Here is a 22,175-nt window from a genome sequence, read left to right as displayed (position 1 = left end):
ATCTGTGTTATCACAAGGTTGAAGATCGAGATAGGTAGATTGCTACTTGCTCTGGCTCTGTCAGCACTGTGTACCTTACAGCAGCTTAATCAAGATTCTGGGCTACTCCAGGTGTGAGTAAGCAAACTCATGTCACTTCATTGTGACTCAGTAATTATTCATTTTACATGTACTGTACTTCAGCACAACATTAGGAATAAAACGGGGGTGACCTGAAATGGGTAGGAGGGGGTGTGGGGCCTTTTTTACTACTTTGATATTTTTGTGTGTGTATATTTAATTAGAAAACAGTCTGTTATGGACTTTAGTTGTTGAGAATGGAAAGAAGCATTAGACTGTTTTTTTTTCCAATCTGAACTGAGGAAACTTAAATCACCCATAGAGTCTAACAGGGTAGACAAGAGCTGAATTTCTAATGTAAGAAATCTTTTAGACCTTTGTTATACATTCTGAAACAAGAACACCAACCTCTAAAGGGGACAAAACACAGATGTAGCAACTACCAGCCTGTTACTAGTTCAACTCCTTGCAAATAACTATCAGTAATTTCTCTTACATTTGATCCTAATCCTCAGTGTTCTATCTGCAGAAGGAGCAGTAATTTCATTTTGTTTTTTAAATTATAGTTGCTCAAATGCTGAGGACCCATGCAGACTAGGATACAAAGATGTTTTGCAGTCTGAACAGGAGAGTTCAGAAGTAGGCATTTTGTATAATAGGAATTAAATGTGTATTGCTATATGGAAAACTATTCCTATATCCATGTACAGGAGCCTTTGGTAGTGGGGTTGGCATTATAATAAAGCAAATGATCACTTCTCCATTTTAAAGTTTGTTCTGTAGGAACAGACACTGTAAAAAGGAGTCATTTAATCTTTCTGTTCATAGAATAAAAATGTATGATTAGGGGAAAACAGGCATAGTACAAGTCATTTGTTTTCAAAATGCAGTGCATAGAAGTTGTTAGGTCATTAGGACCAGTGTGACAGGGTACCAAAGGAAAATATACATACAAGTCTGTACCTATTTTGACCAAATGTGTGAGGTTTTTTTCTATTTCTTGTAGAAACAGGTTGGTACAGTGTTCTGATATTAAATGTATTTGTCAGGAGCCTATTTTGGCGATAAAGAACTAGTAGAAATGCACTTGCTCTACATCACTGCTATTAATTTGTGTGCGTAAACTGATCTTTATTTGGGGGAGGAGGTGTGAAAGTAGTGCAATCTGGAGATCCCTGGAGAGATGAAAAGCATTGCATAGCTTCAACACCACTCACTGCTGCTGATTCTAGCTTGAGGACCTGTTCTGCTCTCCTACTTACCTTTCCCAACTCTGTGTGCTATTTTTGTTCAACAGGCAACACCACTGCTACTATGAATCCATCTCTAGCTTTCAGTTTAACTGTGATTTGTCCCATCCTTTCTGCTTTAGAGAGAATTTAGTGGTGTTTTAACTATTACCTGCTATTTTTTAGTTATTGCCTTAATCACCACCATGCCACTCTAAGACATCCATGAGGAAAAGATATATAAAATAGCATGCACACTGAGTCCAATATGTACTCATTCATTTTATTGGTCTTTTGCAGGAAGAAGATAACCTTCAGATGCTACGTCTTTTTACAGAGAGACAATCACACATGTTGAAGGATTTTGGGGAGCAGCTTGAATCTAGCATATGCAGATTGAAAAATGATGTTGCTCTTATAGTTAAAAAGAAGAGAGAAAGCATAGCATAAGCAGTTCTTGAGCAACAGTGACTTATTACTTATTAAATTTGCAGTCTGCCATTTTTAGGTGGATAGCTAAACCACAACCTTAAAGCATAAAGAGTTAGGCTTAGCTTAATCCATACTTGGTGGAAGACCAAGCAGCTCAGCTTTCTTGTTTAATTACCCAGATAATTTGTACAAAGACTTCAATTTTAGAATGTGGTAATTTTCACTGCTGTAGGTCACATATTGTACTATACACAAAGACAGACCAAAGCTGCTTGCTTGTCATACTAAATCTTCAAAACTCAAGTTACAAAAGTATTTCCTTCCACATCTCTAGAATCACATGAATAAGATTTATACTATGAAGCGCCTATCCTCATAGCTTCTGCACTCACATAACATGTAAGTTAATTTGTTAGCCTTGTTTGACCTGCATTAACAACTGTCTTTATCTTAATTACTCCATCTACTCCTAATGTGTTCTTGTTTTTCAGTTAACTCCTAGAAATACTGAGCTAGACTTCCCTAGTGTAAAGCCCATTACAACAAGTTATGGAGAATTACAAGAAGTTGAGGCCAGTCTTGTTTTTATAAGTACCAAATCATACAAAATGACCACAGCACAAATAAGTGATCCCTTCCCCTAAACAGTCATAAATAATGGCTTGATTAGCTAAGGCACTTGTTATCCAGGCCCTTCAGTGGTAAATGGAGTTATTTCTTAAATCCCTTGACTGACAGATAACTAGAACCTACCGTTATGCTAGCTGAAAGCTCTCCAACTACTGCCCCTGATTTACCAATACCTATTAAAATGATCAGCCCTAAAACACACATGCATCCCATTAACCTCTTTCAGCTCATATTTATACAGGATTAATTTTTGACATCTAAATAGATGCTGAAGCTGTAATTTCTCTAACCACATAGTTTAGGAGTATTAATCTCTTTACATCAGCTGGTTCACTACACAAAATGCTACAATCCCTTTTTATACCATTGTTAGCAACAATACAACTGATTTGTAAATGTTTTTATTCGGTTTTAAATCTGAATAAGCTCTTGGTATGTTAGTTCATGCAAGTGTAGTTTTCCTTGGAATTAATTTTGAAACTTCAGGCTTCTGACTTGCTAATAACAGAGAACTCAATGCCATGTTTGTTCAGCCGATCAATCAGTTTTGTTTTAGAGAAAGCAGCTCCTGGAGTATATACGCCACCTCTGTTAAATGAATTACAAAATAGGTCAAATGTATCTAATTTGATTACTTAATTATCAATTATCCCCTGACTACCAAAGATACAACCATTTGTCTTAACTACAGTATTGCTTATGCATGTGAATTAATTGAGAGTCTCAGGATTTTGGTGCCTGGAACAGGAGCTCTTGTGATGATGCAAGCTCATTTTGGGGATTTTACAGCCAAGGCAACCTATGGCACTCATACCAGAGGCAGCCTGTGAGCTGATTTTCAGTGGCACTCACACTTCTTAAACATTTTAAAAACCTTGTTTACTTTCCATACAACAATAGTTTAGTTATATATTAGACTATTACTGGCCCACAAAACCTGAAATTAGAGTGAATAAATGAAGACTTGGCATACCACTTCTGAAAGGTTGCCAACCCCTGGTCTAAGGACACAAACCTGCCCTTACCCCTGCCTTCATGGATGGACTGTCTATAGCAGAGAGGGGTCTCAAAGCAACAGGAGGCAGGGAAATGCTGCTGCATCAGGGTCCTGGACCCAGTAGTAGTTCTTCAGCAATTCCCTCTGCTTCTTGCTGCCCCAGGACCCTTGATGCTAATCCATCCATGAAGGCAGGGATCACTGACAAGTTACCTCCTGCACACTCTCACACAGAGCTCTACCAGCATGGCCAGCCCTGAAGCACTTCAAAAGGTAACTTTTTTGTATAGAAGTGATTTATTTTGATAGCTATATAAATAAATATTTAAAATCTCAATGGCCCAAATAACCAAAAATTAATTGTAATTATGCTTCTGCCCTGGATGCAGCAGTAGCTTTTCTTCTACTACACCTCCTTTGTGCCAGCCAGAGAAGCAGTCCCAAGGTAGGAGGGGGAAGACTAATTAAAAATTAAAAAGCTAGTTGTCTACATTTCTAATTACAGAAGACAAGACAAATAATTTAGCTGATAATATTTTATGCAGTTATCAGAATTAAAGTGATTTAAAATTGTGAGGATTGGTTATTACAAATAATTATGCACTGAGTTATAGAAAGCTTTGCTTGGCTTGGGGTTTTTCCAGAACTTAATAAGGTGGTTGATTTTGTGAAGACACAGCTCACATCAATCTCTATAGAAAAAAATTGGATAACTCTATACACAAGGAGCATGCTGTGTGTTTCCTGGATATTCGTTTTCCAGCTCCATTTTAAATGCACAGAGAACTAGGGGGTTAAAAAGAGCCCCTGTCTGAATGCACACATACAGTACATAGGAAAATAAAGACTCACTGTTTAGGAAGAGAACTTGCATCCTTTAGCAGCGCTACACCTGCCTGAACCATTGCTACTGCCGTAGCAACATAGCCAGCATCTGCAAAAAATGTGATAATGGAGTAGATATCGATCTGTTGAGCACCAGTAAGGTGTGTGACAGCTTGTTGAAGACTGATGTATATAATTAGATGAAATATAGAGCCCAAGGTGCCAACACAACCCAGTCACTGTTCAACATTAAACAGTTTTAAACATGGATCAGAGTTTAGTAGCAAGAGACCTCAGCTTGTTTAGTACCGTGGGGGAAAAACAACATTAAACATAATTTTAAACCTTTTATTAAAGATGAAGGAAACAGTTAAAGCATTTGAATTGTAAAGTATTAAGTAAGGCTTTCATTTTAACAACAGTTCATGTTCCTTTTCCAGTTGAGAGAATATTTAAAGGAAAAACCCTTGTTTGGCAGACAGATGGTAATAACTGACTTTTTGCAGGAGAAAAAGTTAGTTTAGAGACTGATGCTGCTGTTGAAGTCAGGTCCTATTTCCTCAGTGTTTGGGATTCAGCTGGAGCTGTAGAGGGGGGGGTGTCATTTGGGTCCCTTTCTCTGACCAGTACATCCCTCACATCCCAGGAGACTGTGGGAGGTGGCAGCTACATGGTGAGGCTTGCTCTTAGCCAAGCTGTCTTTAAAGACCCACAAAGGGAACAGTGGGTAGAATAGCCCATCCTCATTATTTTGTCCACCAATTAGGCCTAGTTTCTGATACTAATTCTGGTTCACTGATTTCTGGTTCCATAGTTCTTGTTTAGCAGGCCTGATCTTAACACAGACCTTGAGTTATACCCATAGACCTTTTTGTTTGTACTAATTCCATCTGTCTCCCTTTTGCAACTTTTCCTTTCAACATTTATTACTGTAAATTATTTTTACAATTACTTATGGGCTTTCATGTACATTTTACAGTTGAGCTCACAATTACTCTTGTAATAATTGGGCCTACAACTTTACCCTATCATTAAGACTGAAATCTAGGCGACTGATTTTGATGGTCTTGACTATGGGCCCATCCCTGTGGTCCAAAAGTCTCCTTCTTGCAGGCTCCTGTGTAGAGAAGCAGCATGACTGGTAGATCTGGAGCTTCCTAGGATGAGCACATGGCACACAGACCATATTTAAGAGGCAGTGGTGAGGCCCTTCCATGTGCAATGTCAAGGTTCCTTCCCCACTCTGAACTCTAGGGTACAGATGTGGGGACCTGTATGAAAAACCCCCTAAGCTTAGGTTAAAACTTTCCCAAGGAACAAACTTTGCCTTGTCCTTGAACCGTATGCTGCCACCATCAAGCGTTTTAAACAAAGAACAGGAAAGAGCCAACTTAGAGACGTCTTCCCCCAAAATATCCCCCCAAGCCCTAAAACCCCTTTCCTGGGGAAGGCTTGATAAGAATCCTTACCAATTTGTACAGGTGAACACAGACCCAAACCATTGGATCTTAAGAACAATGAAAAATCAATCAGGTTCTTAAAAGAAGAATTTTAATTAAAGAAAAGGTAAAAGAATCATCTCTATGAAATCAGGATGGGAAATACCTTACAGGATAATCATATTCAAAACATAGAGAATCCCTCTGGGCAAAACCTTAAGTTACAAAAAGACACAAAAACAGGAATATACATTCCATCCAGCACAGCTTATTTTACCAGCCATTAAACAAAAGGAAATCTAACACATTTTTAGCTAGATTACTTACTAACTTAACAGAAGTTCTGAGGCTGCCTTCCTGATCTGTTCCCAGCAAAAGCATCACACAGACAGACAAACCCTTTGTTCTCCCTCTGTCCTCCGCCCTCCACATTTGAAAGTATCTTGTCCTCTCATTGGTCATTTGGGTCAGGTGCCAACTAGGTTACCTTAGCTTCTTAACCCTTTACAGGTGAAAGGGTTTTGCTTCTGGCCAGGAGGGATTTTATAGCACTGTATACAGAAAAGTGGTTACCCTTCCTTTTATATTTATGACATGCAGTAAGGACTTGAGGAAAGAGATGACAACACACACACAGAAAAGGTGAGATGAGACTCAGGGAAGGTACATCTCAGGACTTTGTTCTTTTCAAAGATTTGTAACTCTCAGCTGCAAAGAAGTTACCTTTGTTCCTTGCTTTCCTCCCAAGTTGTCCCAAAATAAATTAAACTAGAAGCCCAGAGTGACCATAGGCCAGCTGGGAGTTCTGAGGCACTGGTTTCAGAGTCTAGGGCAGCTAGATCCCACATCCCAAGTAAGGGCATCAGACAAAATCTCTGTACCTAGGAGTGAGCACTAGAGTCCCTTACTGTCAACCGCAGTCAACTTTGAAGTACATGGGACCCAGCAGTTGGGTCCAATTTCTATAGACTGGTGACTATACAGTAAGGCATGAGGCCAATTTGTAACAATCACAGAAGTACTCTCTCTTCACATCACTTTTAGCTGCTTAGTCTCTCACTTCCTAGGTGGAATATCAGAAACTGAATCAATTTACATAAGTAGTACTGTTGTAATACACCTCTACCTCAATACAACGCGACCCGATATAACGCGGGTTCGCATAAAACACAGTAAAGCTCCGACACGCTGCTCTGAGCGGCGTGTTAAGGGTGCTGGGCCAGGGCCAAGGGGCTGAATAAGGGGCAGTCGGTCTTGGGGGGCAGTCAGGGGTTCCTCCCCCCTCCCCAGGTCTGGGAGGCAGCTGTGGGGGGGCACTTTTAGGGGTCCTGCAGTCCCAAGTGGCCCAGGGGATTAGTGGGCGAGCCAGGAGCAGCCCACTCCGCTTCCCGCACCCCGCCCCCAGCTGTGTCGCTCTGGGGACAGGGCTTGGGGGAAGGGAATCCCCCCCGCACTCACCAGCAGCCACAGAAGCAGAGCAGCGCAGCCCCAGCCCGCTCCACTCCTCCCACTCCCAGCCACAGCGCTCTGCTTCCCGCCCCAGATGAGTGCAGGACCTTTCCCCAACCTCCCCCACAGCGACACAGCTAAGGCCGGGCAAGGAAAGCAGAGCAGGCTGGGGCTGCATCACTCCACTTCCCGCCACAGGTGAGTACGGAGGATGTCCTTTCCCCAATCTCCCCGCACTCACCAGCAGCAGTAAGTGGAGCACTGCAGCTGGGAGGTGGAGGAGTGGAGCGGGCTGGGGCCATGTTGCTCCGCTTCCCGCCGCTGCCGGTGAGTGCCTGTCATGGGGCGAGGAGTGTGGATGGGGTCGGAGCAGTCAGGAGACAGGGAGCATGGGGGTTGGGGTCCTGGGGGTGATTAGGGACAGGGGTCTCTGGAGGGGGCGGTCAGGGAACAAGGGGGGAGGGAAAGCAAGTTCAATATAACACGGTCAGATTATTTGCATCCCAAGGACTGCATTGTATCAGGGTAGAGGTGTAATTAGGCCTACAAATATACCTTAATGGTGAGCTCAACTGTGACATATGAGTAAAAGTTCATAAAATGTCACAATAAGCCATAAACAACATATACTGATGGGAAAAGATGCCTAAAGGAGACAGACTGAATTAATAAAAACAAAAAGGCCTACTGATATAACTCAAGGATAGCGTTAATATCATGCCTGGTGAACATCAGAAGGGTGGGACCGAAAATCAAAATGTATTGTTCTGGAAGTAGGCCTAACTAGTGGACAATATATGGGGATGGGTTATTCCACCCATCATGCCTTTTTTGGAGGGGGAAGGAGAAATCAAGAAGCAGCTGTCTGACAACAAGAGCTGCAGAGAGACTTGCCATCCTGGCTTCCACCCCCACTGTCTCATGGGACACCAGGATCTGCCATAACACACAACTAGGCCTTCATCTTCCCGCTCCAGAGAGGGACCCAGATAACATCACCTCCACCTGCTTCCTCAATCCATCTACCACCTGGGATAAAAGACTTTTTCTTTTACAAACACCATGTGTACCTTTTTCCTTTCCCTTCACATGTCTTCTCTTGTCTGTCTGTCTTCTTTTTCCTTCTGTCTTAATAAGAGTCTGGTATAGACTATATTTTGCAGCACTGCTGTAAGATTGTAACCAAGAGGCAGTTAAAACCTGTACAAGTTTGCCAGGTCCTAGAGTGGCCGATAAGACCATGTGCAATAGTACTTTTCCAGTAGTGAGGATGGAAGTGAGTCAACACTAGAGAGAAGCTGTATTTTCTATTTTTGCTGTTCGTGTTCGTGTGTGTTCGTGTGGTTTTTAGGAAATGGGATTGGATTTAAGAACAGCAACAGCCCAACTAACTTCCCCCACCCCAAAGACAGTTATTACTACCTAAATGCTGTCAAAGGGGGATGGGGAGTCCTTCTTTAAAAAATTTGAGCTAGAGGGAAAGGGAGCAAGGCATGTTCCTAAAATAAAAGCCTTAACTGTTTTTTTCCTTCTTATCTATACCTTTAATAAAGGATTAAAAATATTTCTAATAATGTGTTTGCTATGATGCTAAGCAGGTTAAGGTCTCTCTATACCAAACCCTTGTTTAACATTAGACAGTGACAGGGTCATATAACAACTTTAACTCTTTGTGCTCATTATATTCCATCAAAATTAACAACAGTACACAGGTTTCAGAGTAACAGCCGTGTTAGTCTGTATTCGCAAAAAGAAAAGGAGTACTTGTGGCACCTTAGAGACTAACCAATTTATTTGAGCATAAGCTTTCATGAGCTACAGCTCACTTCATCGGATGCATACTATGGAAAGTGTAGACGATCTTTTTATATACACACAAAGCATGAAAAAATACCTCCTCCCACCCCACTCTCCTGCTGGTAATAGCTTATCTAAAGTGATCACTCTCCTTACAATGTGTATGATAATCAAGGTGGGCCAGAAAGCTTATGCTCAAATAAATTGGTTAGTCTCTAAGGTGCCACAAGTACTCCTTTTCTTTTTGCGAACAGTACACAGGCACTCTTCCCAAAAAATCATGGAAAAGTAGCTTGTTAGTAGCAATGGCTGTGTTGAGCCTTGGAATAACCATAGAGTGAGATGCAATTAGTGTTGAAATTCCAGGTTGCTATATGAAATGGAAGTCCTCCGTAAGTTAAGGTAGTAAGCTAATTTTTTTAATTGTAGTAGTGTTATTTACATCTGGTGGTTTCATTTCTCCAGTTTAACTTCTTGCTTACATAACACCCGCAAGCAGATTTCCTTCCAACATCACTGCCTCTTTAGAACAGCTGGCAACTATACAGTGGCTTCCAGCTTTAGTCAAATACTCTTTACAATGCTAAAAATAATGGTCAGTAGAAGAGGGGTACATGACAAACAGCTGACCTTGGATTTTTAAGATGGCCATAATAAAGCATTCTGGCTTCTTTACCTGGTCCTTTCACTTGAGTGCAGATTTTTACATTTGGTTTGCCCTGTTGTGGATCTTGGCCCTCACAGTATCCCTCACCAAAAAATGTCATTGTAAAGGATGATCCATCTATCTGCAATGCAGAAAACAAGAAGTACATTCATTTACAGAGTAGCCATTTCTTTATGTAATGCAACAATTTGTATCTAGAAAGCATACTTCATCTTTTATACCTTTTCATAATATATATTACACCAACAACTTTTCTAGTCTCTCAGCCCAGATTAACTAACTTGGGCTGTGAGTTAAAAATAGCAAGTGTAGATATTTGGGCTCTAAAACCTTCCTTGCAGGATTTAAGAGCCTAGGCTCCAGCCCGAATGCCTACATTGCAATTTTTAGCCCCAAGAGCTCAAGTCAGTTAACTCAGGCACTGAGGGTTTGGCTACACTTGCAAGTTAGAGCGCATTAAAGCAGCCTCAGGCACCCTAACTCATGACCCGTCCACACTGGCAAGGCACTTCGAGCGCCTGGACTCTGCAGCTGGAGCGCTCCTGGTAATCCACCTCCACGAGAAGCGTAACGCTTGCCGCGCCTTGGCTGAAACACCCCAGCGTCAGTGTGAATGAAGCGTTGCATTACTGCACTGCGATCGGCCTCTGAAAACATCCCATAATCCCCTTAAGTCAAGTGGCCACTCTTGTCATTGTTTTGGAATTGGCTGCAGGAATGTGGATATGCCCTTTCAAAGCACCGTTTCCGACAGCCGGCATGCTTATCTGCTCTAGGACAAAGCAACCACTACTGTGGAATATTGCTTGCTGTGAGTGAGAGAGAGAGAGACAGGCGCGCATGTGTGTGCGTGGGGGGGGGGGGTGCTGCTGTCTGAACTTACAAGACAGCATGCTGACATGCTCTCAGCCCCCCAAAAACCCACTCTACCCCCCATACACACAACACACACACCCCCCGCCCCATTTGAAAAGCACATTGCAGCCACTTGCATCCACTTGCATCCTAGTATAGCTTCCACAATGCACTGCTCTCTGTGGCACTGCAAGAGCTGCCAATGTGGCCACGCCAGTGCACTTGAATCTGATATAGTGTGAACACACTGCAGCACTTTCCCTACTGAGCTCTCTGAGGGCTGGTTTAATTCACAGCGCTCTACATCTGCAAGTGTAGCCATGTCCTGAAAGTCTCTACCATGGGTTTTTTATTGCAGTGTAGACACACCCCTAAGTGGCAGACTCTAGGCTCTTGCTCTGTAATTTGCATAATAAAAGCAAACACCAAAATGCTGTATAACTGGGGATGAAAAAATTAAATTACCTGCTTTTGTGTTGGTCCTTTCTTTGTAAAATGTCCACTAGAGAAAAATTCTGGGTACTGCAGAAGAAAACCCAAAACTAAATTAGAAAAAGCAACTGGCCAGCATGTCTGAAATGTTAAAAAATGAAAAACAATACTTACTTTTGTCAGGAGATTTCTTCCAAAGCTAAACTTCACAAGAAGAAAAAATAAAAGGCCAGCAAACATCAGCTTAATAACAGATGCAATACCACCCACTGTTGCATAAGCTGCATACTGCACCTAACGGAACACAAAATGATAATTTTTCAGTAAAAGATTTACATAATAATTACTCGCCTCTCAGCTCTTATCTAAGACAAAAAAAACTATTCCACTGTGCTGATGTCGAAAGATATTCCACAGCATAAAGATTCTGAAGAACCTTCAAACAACTTTTAGGATTGGCCTACACTACAAAGTTAGGTCACTTAAGTACTGTACATCACCCAAGGCTGTGAAAAATTTCACACGTTATGCAACATAGTGAAGCTTCCCTAAGCCTTGGTATAGGCACTACTAGGTCAACAGAAGAGATGTTTCCATTGATCTAACTACTGCTTCTCAGAGACGTGGATTTAGTACAGCAACAGAAGGACCCATTCCATCGCCGTACAAAGTATCTACACTAGAAATGCTGCAGTTGTGCTGCTGTAACATTTCTGATATACGCATACACTCAGTTCCGACCATCTCTGACTAATGCTGCATTTTCAGTATTCACAGTGAGTAGAAAAAATAAGGGGAGAATAACTATAATTTCGTGGTGCAAGCTGTAGAGAGGGGATACAATAAACAAAACAGCGCAGAACAGATCTTAAGCCAGACACACATTACTTTTCTTCCTCCTTTAAAACTACATTTCCCATCTTTTTTTGCCTCAACACAAGCAAAACTAACTTTGTTTTAAATGATTCAAGAGACTGCTGGTACTCATCTCCTGTTGAGAAAATGTGTAAAAGCTCAGCACCCACGCACTGTGAACATAGAGCATTTCTCACCTTAATGCTGCCCTCAGTCTGCACACCCAAATCCCACAGATATCAATAAAAACACCAGGTGCAGATCAAGAGTGGCATTACCCCCTGATCACAATCTACTTGCTACGCTACACAGACCTGACAGTTTTGGGGGCAGGGAGTAGGGAATGAAATGACAGTATTCCTTAATGCACAGAGGAAACCATTATAAGATGTTAAACTAGAAAAGAGGCTATTTTTAGGAGTGTTTAATGCTGTAAGTAATGTTAAAATAATAAAGATCTATGCATAATATGGATCAGTATCTAATCTTAACAGATGTTTAAAATGGTGCAGAATCATATGGAATGAGCTAGAGTCAAAATTTGTTACATTTTATGTTTGTAATATGGGCTAACCGCCTAAACCTCTGGGCATAAATTACTTCATAATTAGAATGAAAATTATTAACTATATATAGGTCCAACACTTGACTCTGTCCAAAAAACAACAGAAATAAACTTAAAATTGCTCCAGTACTTCTCTAAAGAGCATAAACAATATTGTAAAACTGGGTGAAGCAGTTGGGTTATAAGTGAAACACTCCTCAGCCTTCCTCCAGCAAAAACCTGAAGTAGAAGATTAACTTTACCCTACTTTCCAAGGTGAGCAAACACCTACTCTAATGAACTGACAAGAGAGGCGAGTTCCAGGGTCAAGAACTTCTAATGAGAAAACCCTTCCCACAGAGTTTGAGTTTAAGAACTTGTTCATCTCTATCTCATCTGTATGGAAGATATATAAAGAGACGCATTCTTAGATAGCCACGGTACAGACCCTATAGGGATTTATAGGTTAACTGTAACTTAATCTGCGCTCAAAAGCAAAGAGGAGGCCATTGCAGCTTACGGAGTTCTTGTTTTATGTACTGTACAACATGGCTCACAACACTAAGATGACAAGCTGCAAAGAGCATGTTAAGTAGTTTAGCCTACAGTTGACAAGATTCATGAAGAAATGGCATTAGGTCCACACCTGAAAGATGGTACCCTGCTAGCAAAGCACAGACTGCAGGGTGGGAAAGGGTAAAAAAAAAAAAAAAAAAACAAACTAGGACACCACAGCCAGCTGAGATTCCAGGAGCAAATGAGGCTCCCACAAGATCTTTGACTGAAGCTTAGTAAGAGAAAAGACAATGTGTTTGTCCCTTCTCTAGCAACCCTAAATCTGTAGCCAGTCTAGTCTGAAGATAGTTGATTTGAAGAGATGCTTCATGCCACTGAAAGCGCTACAAAGAACACAACAGAACACTGATTTTATAAACATAAAAGCAAACTTACAGGTGTTTCTTGCAAATCTGTGTGCAAATACCGTTGAGTTCGTTTTACAACAGAGACGTCTGATCCCATGAATGGAATGGAGTACTCTTTGAATTCCTGACTGTAAAACACTAGTCCTCTGAAGGCAAAAGAAACATTCATTAATATTTTCCATCACTTTCAGTAATGTCACTTGTATTGCTATTCTTTTCAAAACTTAGTAAGTTGTAAAACTGACTTACAATTGTAAGAACTTGGACAAAAATAGAGCATTTTCCTTAAGCATTCTTACCCCATACTCTCTCTTTCCTTTGGGTTTAAGTAATAAATAATCCAAAAACCTGAGCCAAATTTATCCCTACCACAAACCAAAGTCAATTGCATTACCAAGGGATGAATTTCACTTACTCCCTGTTTTTGTCCTTTTTGTCCTTCCATAGCAGTAATAGCTTTTGAAATGTGATTAAGTTGGTAAATCTAGGATCAAAAGGTACTCCTAACAGTTTCTCTAATAAAGCTTTCAGTACAGGTGATGTTACAAAAAAAACCAATCAATTTTGATGCATTTTCCTCTCATTGTACCTTATATTGAAATATCAGATACATTAAGCCTTTATTTAAACAAGTTATTCCTCCAATTTTACCAGACAGGAAACATTCCTTCTTTTAGAAATTTATATTAAAATATAATATAATTATAAAGCTTTAGGGGAAAGATTAAAACAAAACAAAGTTCTGGTCTTAAAAGTTTCTCCTACCTTCTTTTTAGTTTTGCACCAATGATTGGGAGAGGTTTGTGTCCTATCTGTTTTCGAAGCTTCCTCAAACTGTCTTGATCTGCAAGGCCATGAATAGCTGACTTCCAGGTTCCATCATGGATACTGTAACCCTAGTGAAATACCATGAAACTAACTATTCCATTATCTAAAATCCTGACCTAATGTTTAATCCAGCCTGGGGAAACTCTTTCCTCATTACTACTTTTAACATTTCTCATACTATGTCTACGTGCACGACCAGCTGCATTAAAAAAATATATCGGCACTGGCACTGCTGACAGCAGCTCAGGTTATGTTCTAATGTATTTTGCACATGTTTTCCCTGCCAACTCTTTACAAATGAGCATTGCTATGATAAATGTTTTTTATCAAAAGACTAGTTCTCAGTCACATCAAGACCAATAAAATTATTTTTCATCACTACCACAAAGGGCTGGCATCTAGCTTGTTCCATGGTCCGATGTAGCTTCATGGCAGTTTTGCAAAGCTGCTGCAAAGGATATGATATTTTGATTATGGGTAAAAAATATTTATTTGGTTAGCTGCTGTCTCACAAACTTCGTAATTTTCAGATTATGTATTCTTGTGGCTAATAAGTACGCAATTTCAGAAGACAATATAAACAAACTAACCTCAGGTCCAGATTTCACAGTCAGGAAACTTTCAACTGCAGTTAGGGTACCTTTAATGGGGGAAAAAGTGTATAAAAAAAAAGGTAGCTCATAGCATATGCAGTCATACAGTAGTTCACCCACCGAGGGACACATCCAGATTGTCAGAGGACTGATATCACTAGCAGAGAAGGAAGAGTAAAGTAAGACTCCAGTATTGAAGTACTTTATCTCCAAGGAAAATAAACTAGTAAGATTGTGAGCCAAGGTTATTTTACTCACATTGAGTACCACAGGCGAAGTGCTTTTATGAGAGTGTATGGTATTATCCTCACTCACTAGCTCCCATCCTTGTTTTATATAAAGAAAGGACAGCTCAGTAATTAAAAAAAGGAAAAAGACAACATCAAGGCCCAAAGCATTTTTCGCCTTTGTTTTGACATTAAGCATTATGTAGGCTATTGAAACTTAGAAATGAAGTCACAAAATTTGGTAGCCCTTTTGAGTGCCATACTATAAATCAACTTGTTCCACTGCACCTAACTTATTGTATATATTTTACATTTTGCTAAGTAGTTCAATTTTCTGTAATGAACAGCAAAACAAATTTTCTCTCCCAAACCTAGTTTACTGTCTGCTATATCTTAAAGCCAAGATACCACTTTTTTATAAATTTTTAAAAGGTATCCCCACCTGATTGACTCTTACTAATATTATAAAGTATTTTGAGCTGTATGGGCAATACCAGTACCCTGTCAGAAACATATTCCTCCCCCATCCCCAAGGTCCTTGGTATTGCCCAAACAGACCCCAAGACCATTAAACAACATCAGAAAGAGAAAAGAGGAAGAACAAATGTCAAGAAAAACCCCCATACATTAGTACACTCATTTTTCTCGCTAATCAAACTGCTAAATACAGATTCATTTTTATTAAAGTGAAAATTAGTATACTAAGATGTTAAGGAAAATCCTTTTAGCTAATAGCAATTATGACAGTAGATATGTGCGCATATATTTTCAAGATAATTAGTGTGGGGCCACTTAAGTAATTGTGTTGACACTTTAAAGGAAGGTCACAATGAAAGGTATTCAGTATACTAAATGCAATTCTGCTGGACACAGAATCCATAACTGAGAGTGGGGTCAACTTACAGCTGAAATGACTTTAGTCATTTCAGCCTAGCTTCTACACATTTGTCCTTCTTAAAGACAAAATAGTGACAGTCGAACACTGACAGAAAGAGTATATGATGGCTCCAACATCTACTGCTGTCTCTCTCATAAGCAATAAAAAAAGGTTACGATTATTTCACGGAATTTGTGACTTCCAGAGACCTCCGTGACATTTTCTGCCCTGGGGCTGGAATGGTCAGCAGGCAACCCCACAGCTCTCATCCGCTGCTGGCAGGCCCGCAGCAGCTCCTAACAGTCAGGCAACAAGGGGACTCCGGATTCCCAGCCCCTGTGGGTGGCGAGGGGGAGACCCCCCTGCAGCTGCCCAGACGCTGTGGGGGCACAAGAGAATAAGAGCTCCCAGCCACTGTGGGTGCTGGACCTTCCTCCCTCCCCATTTTGTCAGGGATATTTTTAGTACAAATCAAGCACAGGTCAGAAGCTTCAGTGAATTTTTGTTTATTGCCCATGACCTGTCCGTGATTTTTACTAAAAATATCTGTGACAAAATCTGAGCCTTAGCAATAAACACATGACAAACAAGCCAGGATCAAGGATTGTGAATCTCAGCCCAACATAACTATCAAGATAAAGGTCACACTTAGATAAATCACCTTTCAAATTGTCTCTGGTGTATAAGACTCCCATATCTGCTGGAACAGAGTCAAAGCCACTGCTTCCAACGACATATACCCCCTTTTCTGCAGCTTTATCATTATATTTCAGATACATTCCTTCCAGAAACTGAAAAATATTAAATACAAACATTTTAAGACAAATAATCCTGGACTGTGGTGTAATCTGAGCTTCAAGGAAACATGCTAAATTAACTGAATTCTAACTTTAACCATAACACAGAGAGAACCTCCTCCTTTTTGGGTTCATTTAGAAAGGAGCCTTACATCACCATGTGCAGGTCAACAGACAGTGCTGCTGAAAAACCTCCAGCTCCGGCACACATGCGCATCCACATTTGGAATACATATAGAGACCATCACTCAAAGAAGTACGGTTTATATTCTAAATAAAATAAAGTGTGGTAGAGGTCTCACTTACAAGCCTATTTATTCATAAAACTCCACATCATACACATATTGTCTTATAACACAAGTCCCACCTGGTGGTAACAGTATAGCAGTAGTCCACACATATCTATTTACAGTATTCAATGTTCTTTAGTCATAACATATTCACAGCATCTTTGTGTAAAGTATAAGACAATCAAGACACGTATCTTGGACATTGAAAACGAACAGCTCAACTGAAAAGCCACTCACACAGAAACACTTAACTTCACAGTAATGAAATATTTTAAATCCGGTCTTTCAGTGAAAGTTATGTTTGTTCTCTTTCCTGTGGAAGACACAGTGTTACATTCTGGCCACCCCCTAAGGCCAGTGACTAATTCTGCATAATTATGCTTTCCTCATTTTCCTTTACACAAATACCACAAAGAAAATTATGAGCCATTAAGAGCTAATATCACTAACCAAACAGAACATTTTATCATTTTGAATTATAGAACCATCAGACTGGAAGAGGCCTTGAGAGGTCTCCTGAACTCAAGGCAGGACTAAGTATTATCAGACCATCCCTGACAGGTGTTTGTCCAACCTGCTCTTAAAAATCTCCAATGACAGAGATTCTACAACCTCCCTAGGCAATTTATTCCAGTCCTAAACTACCATGACAGCTAGGGATTTTTTCAAGTGAGATTTTAAGCCCCAAACCGCAAAATACTTAATCATGTGTTTAACTGTAAGCACAGGAGTAGTCCTGCTGAAGTAAATGGGACTACTCATGTGCTTAACTTTAAGAACATGCCTAAATGTTCTGTTGAATTGCGGCCTAAAATCTCACTTGATTTTATTTTTTAAAGCATCATTACTCTGGTAAGACAGAACTGTACAAACTATAATTTATTTTAAGGGAGCAGAACAAGACAGAAAAGAATCACCTTTACTATTTATTTATCTATCCTCTGATCTATCCACATCTGATCAGCCATATTTCACATTAATAGCATCTTTATCATCTCCAAGTTCTGGAAGACTATATACATATACCGAGTCACTGAAATGCAGAAGCTGGCATCTTTTAGGTACATATTACATTGCTCAATTTGGGAGGGAGGGAGCATTTTAATCAAGATCATCAGACCAAATACCTACTCTTAAAAATAGTGTACATGGAATGTTTAATGCACACACACACAGCAGAAAGGAATTCCATTTTAAAGATCTCTTCTAAAACAATTCCATGAGTCAACTCTACCAAGATTTTAACCTTAATCTCCAGCAAGATTAGGTATTTCACATGTGTAGCATAGACCATTAACCCATCTTATAGAAAAGTTACAATCTATGTCTAGGGGACCTACCAGAAGATATGACATTTTACTAATTTTGAATTTTCAAGATTTCCCAAATGATTTAGCTAAAATCATTTCTAAAGTAGAATTTAGCCTCCTAAATCACTTGAGCACTTTTGAAAGTTGTACTCAGTATTATTAATCAGCACTTCTATATGTACTCAAAGCATTTTATACACATGAACTAATCCTTACAACACCCCTGTGAAGTAGGAAAACAAGTGTTTAATATTCCTATTTTATGATTTGGAAAATAATGCAAGAGTTGAAACCCCCAGATGACATCACATTCAAGGCTGAGATTTAAAATTCATGAGTTCCTGATTTTCAGTCCCACACTGTTTCTAATGACTCTTGACTAAGAGTAAGAAAGGGAAACTAAGAACATATTTAAAATCACAGCTTAGAGACTGGAAAATATTTTTCCTGTTCAGGAATATCAGTGAGAACTAAAGATGTGACCCAAATATATTCAATAAAACGGTCTTTACTAAATTATTCATCTGATGATTTCAAGCGGTAATTCATTCATTTGTTCATGCCACATACCTGAGGTTCTCCACTGATGTCAACACAACTTGTGCCATTATCAACACAAGCTTTCACTACTGGCTCTCCAAAAAACCTGTACTATAAACAGAAAAGGAAGCTATTTATCTTACTTGGCAAATGTGCAATAAAACAATTTTACAGACAGATTTGCTAAATCATCACAGTAGGTTAGGCATTACCATTTGTTAGGATATGTCAACAAAATGTAACAGAGTTTGCCCTATGCTGACCTAAAATTCTTGAACTCATTCTTTGGAGGAATTTAAAGGGAAACCATCAACTTGAAATTTAATTGGTTATCTAAAAGACAAACACTTCAAAGTACTTTCAGGCACTACATCTATTTCAGATTCCTCAGCCAGTTTTTGTGGATTTATATTACATATTTCAATTAAAATGTTCTCTCTTCTATTGCTGTGTGAGTCTCACACAGCAATAAACAAGGAAAATTAATTACACTGGGGAAACATTCAAAGTCAATACACACCTGAAGTGCTGTCAAAACAGAAAAACTGTTTTCTTTAATCTTTCAGCTGTAGACATCGGTGTGGTTACTACTGTCTGAAAAATGTTTAGCTATTATAGTTGTCTGATAGTTGCTAGTATCCCTTTAAATTTTCAGGTGCAGAATTCCCTCTGCCAACTCATCCACAGTAGATCAAAGGGCAAGAGCTGGAAGATAGGTGTTGCCAAGACGCGTAGAATGGAGGAGTAGAGCACATGATAAATCTAAATTTGTTTTATTATTGTTTTGCATTAATACTAAAGTAGATAAAATTGTCTTTACTGGTTTTATTTTCTAAACAAAACACATGCAACTATGGTGCAATAAGCAGCCATTCCAAATTTACTGTCCGAAGCAGCAGCACAATCTCATTAATATTTATTTATTCCAGAAACTATATTTAATTTTTAGAGTTTCGCAGCTCATGTTTTGACTTTAAAAGGCAGCATACTCAGTTATTACATGTTTACAGTATACCAACGCCTTTTGTCTGTAACAGCATATGAATTGCTTGTTTGTCCATTTTGTTTCTGATACTTAGAAGACTGATACTTACTGGGCCTACACAGTTGAGAACAACAGCTGCTTGTTTAGCCATATCAGCAAGGGAGGATGGGTCACTGACATCACAGAGTATTATGCCAACTTCTGACTTTAGCTCTGGTTTTCCTGAGAATCGAAAGAAGAGTAAGTGTTACAAGAGGAGCCTGGTACTATCAGGTTACTATCCTCATCAAATTTACCAAATTTCTTTTAACTACCATTCTTATTTATGGTATGAATAGAAACAAGGATAGGAAAGAAACGGGATGCTTTTCCAGCACATTAACAAACTAGGACTTCTCCCTCCATTTTGTGGGGCAGAGGAAGATTAAACCCCAGTGGTGTCAGAGGTAAACAACAGCAACACCCTGTGTAACCTCACAACAGTTGCAAGGGATCTTGGCCTGATTAATGGGGCCAGTAGACTATGACTATTATTACAAATAATAATAATTGCTATCACAGTTGCTCCCAAAGGCCCCAAACACAGATGACAAGGCCACCCCATTCCAGCAGGGCTGCCCAAATCTTACTGACTGCTCAGCAGCCTGTGGCGACCAATCTCCCAGATCCCCACTCCATCCACAGGAGCTTGAAGGAGGGCTCCCCCAACATTTGTGCCCAGATGCCCCTTCCATCCAAAGTGTTAGGAGTTAAAGGAGATTGAAACAGGAAAAAGAGCTCTTGAGGCCCCAGCCACCAGTGGAGAGGGGCATGGGACACTGGTATCTGCATGGGGGGAGAGGGAAATGAGGAGCCATTGGGGAAGTGACATTGCCATCCCTGTAGGGAATTACTGCTATGCCCACAAGGGGAAGGGAGGGGGAGGTTGGGTAGGGGCCAGGCCATGCGGGAGGGACTGCTACCACCACAGGGGGAAGGGGACCAGGCAGGGCCATGTGGGCTGTGTGTGCTGATATCACCACAGGGGAAGGGGTGACTGGGCAGGGCCATAAGGGGGGATACTGATATCACCACAGGAGAAAGGGGGAACCCACGCAGGGCCATGGGGGATTTTGCTACAACCACAGACAGAAGGGGTGACCCAGCAGGCCCATGAGGGAGAGGGGGCGCGATGCTGATATCACCACAGAGAGAAGGGCTGCCTGGGCAGGGCCATGTAGGGAGAGGCCAGGCAGGGGGTGCTGCTATCACCACAGGGGTCGGGGTGACCCGCCAGGGTGGTGGGGGAAGGGGGGGGCCCAGGTAGGACCACTGGGGCCGGGGGGGGGGGGGACCAGGGGGGTTGGACTAGATGACCTCCTGAGGTCCCTTCCAACCCTGATATTCTATGATTCTGTGATACTTTGTGTTGCTGTTGCAGGGCCAAGGGGGCGGGTGCTGCTATCACCACAGGGGGAAGGGGGGGGCTGGACAGGACCATGGCGGGGGAGGGGGGAGGGGCCAGGCAGAGCCATGGGGGGGGGAGGGTGATACTATCACCACAGGAGGAAGGGGGGGCCTGGACACGGCCATGGCGGGGCGGGCGGAGTGGAGGGGGGGAAGGGCCAGGCAGAGCCACAGGCAGAGAGGATGACACTATCACCACAGGGGGAAGGGGGGCTGGGCAGGGCTATGGGGGAGGGGGCGGGTACTGCTGTCACCACAGGGGAAGGGTGGGGGGGGGCAGGGCTATGGGCGGAGGAGTACCGGGCAGGGCTATGAGGGGGAGCAGGTTCTGCTATCACCACAGGGCCATGGGGGAAGGCCAGGCAGAGCCACGGGCGGGGAGGGTGATACTATCACCACAGGGGAAGGGGGGGCCGGGCAGAGCTATGGGGGGGGAGCATTACGGGGGAGAAGTGAAAAGCCGGGGTCCCCCGTTTGTTTAGCCCCCGTCAGGCCTCCGCCCTCCTCTTCCCTTCCCTTACCCAACCTCTCAGCCGCCTTGTCCAACACCCCCTCCAGCTTGTCCCGGCTCCTGCCGGCCACGGCCCAGCGCAGCGAGCCCCGCAGTTCATCCCCGGCCGCCACCCGCGCCACCTCCTCCGCCACGAAGTGGCCCGTGAAGCCCGAGGCCCCGAACACCACCAGCTCGTAGGGCCTCCCGGCCGCCGCCCCGCCGTGGGTCGCCATAGAGACAGAGGGCGCGCGAGCAGCTGAAGCTGGCGCGAGCTGCTCCGGGACTGCGAACGGTGGGCGCGCGACCCAACGCCAGCCGCCAACGAGCCACAGGAAAGGAATCACGTGACCCCCCCCCGCCCCCGTCCACTGCAGCCCCGCCCCTTCTGTGGATTTCCGAATTTCCGGACGCCGCCCAAATTTTCCCCTGAATGCATCCCATAAAGTGAGCTGTAGCTCAGGAAAGCTTCTGCTCAAATACATTTGTTAGTCTCCAAGGTGCCACAAGTCCTCCCTTTTCTATTCAAGCAAAGTGACTGCTCAGACTGTAGGCGAAATAATTTCAATTTCAGTAGCTTTATTGTTAAGAGGAAGGATGGTTTTGTGTTTGAGTGCCTGATCTTGCATCTCTGAGAACAATTTGAGTCCTAGCTAGA

General features: G+C 41.8%; 2 protein-coding genes across 2 annotated transcripts in view; one reads left to right on the top strand and one right to left on the bottom strand.

The window, feature by feature from the left end:
- LOC144262421 (kinesin-like protein KIF28) overlaps positions 1-1,739 on the top strand; it is a 64,308-nt gene extending 62,569 nt beyond the window's left edge. The window contains exon 23 of the mRNA XM_077812181.1: positions 1,590-1,739. Coding sequence (XP_077668307.1) covers positions 1,590-1,739 — 150 coding nt within the window. The remainder of the gene's footprint in view (positions 1-1,589) is intronic.
- SCCPDH (saccharopine dehydrogenase (putative)) lies at positions 1,559-21,850 on the bottom strand. Its single transcript, XM_077813502.1, has 12 exons — positions 21,549-21,850; positions 19,691-19,803; positions 18,627-18,707; positions 16,321-16,450; positions 14,553-14,602; positions 13,900-14,030; positions 13,163-13,280; positions 10,987-11,106; positions 10,846-10,902; positions 9,535-9,646; positions 4,201-4,282; positions 1,559-2,939 (listed from the first exon to the last, which is right to left on the bottom strand). Exons 1-12 carry the CDS (start codon positions 21,751-21,753, stop codon positions 2,834-2,836), a joined length of 1,305 nt encoding a protein of 434 aa, XP_077669628.1. The 5' UTR covers positions 21,754-21,850; the 3' UTR covers positions 1,559-2,833.
- Positions 21,851-22,175: the final 325 nt, after the last annotated feature.

Source organism: Eretmochelys imbricata, chromosome 3 (genome assembly GCF_965152235.1).
Source record: "Eretmochelys imbricata isolate rEreImb1 chromosome 3, rEreImb1.hap1, whole genome shotgun sequence".
Taxonomy (NCBI): domain Eukaryota; kingdom Metazoa; phylum Chordata; order Testudines; family Cheloniidae; genus Eretmochelys; species Eretmochelys imbricata.
Note: the sequence above shows the minus strand (reverse complement) of the source record. Positions and strands in the feature narration are given on the sequence as shown.

Bases quoted from the DNA above. Each gene is read 5' to 3' on its own strand.
- SCCPDH (XM_077813502.1), bottom strand. From the start codon at position 21,753: ATGGCGACCCACGGCGGGGCGGCGGCCGGGAGGCCCTACGAGCTGGTG. The intron at 19,804-21,548 runs GTAAGGGAAGGG...TTCGATTCTCAG, and splicing joins CAAGGCGGCTGAGAGGTTGG to GAAAACCAGAGCTAAAGTCA. The intron at 4,283-9,534 runs GTAAAGAAGCCA...CATTTTTTGCAG, and splicing joins CACTCAAGTGAAAGGACCAG to ATGCTGGCTATGTTGCTACG.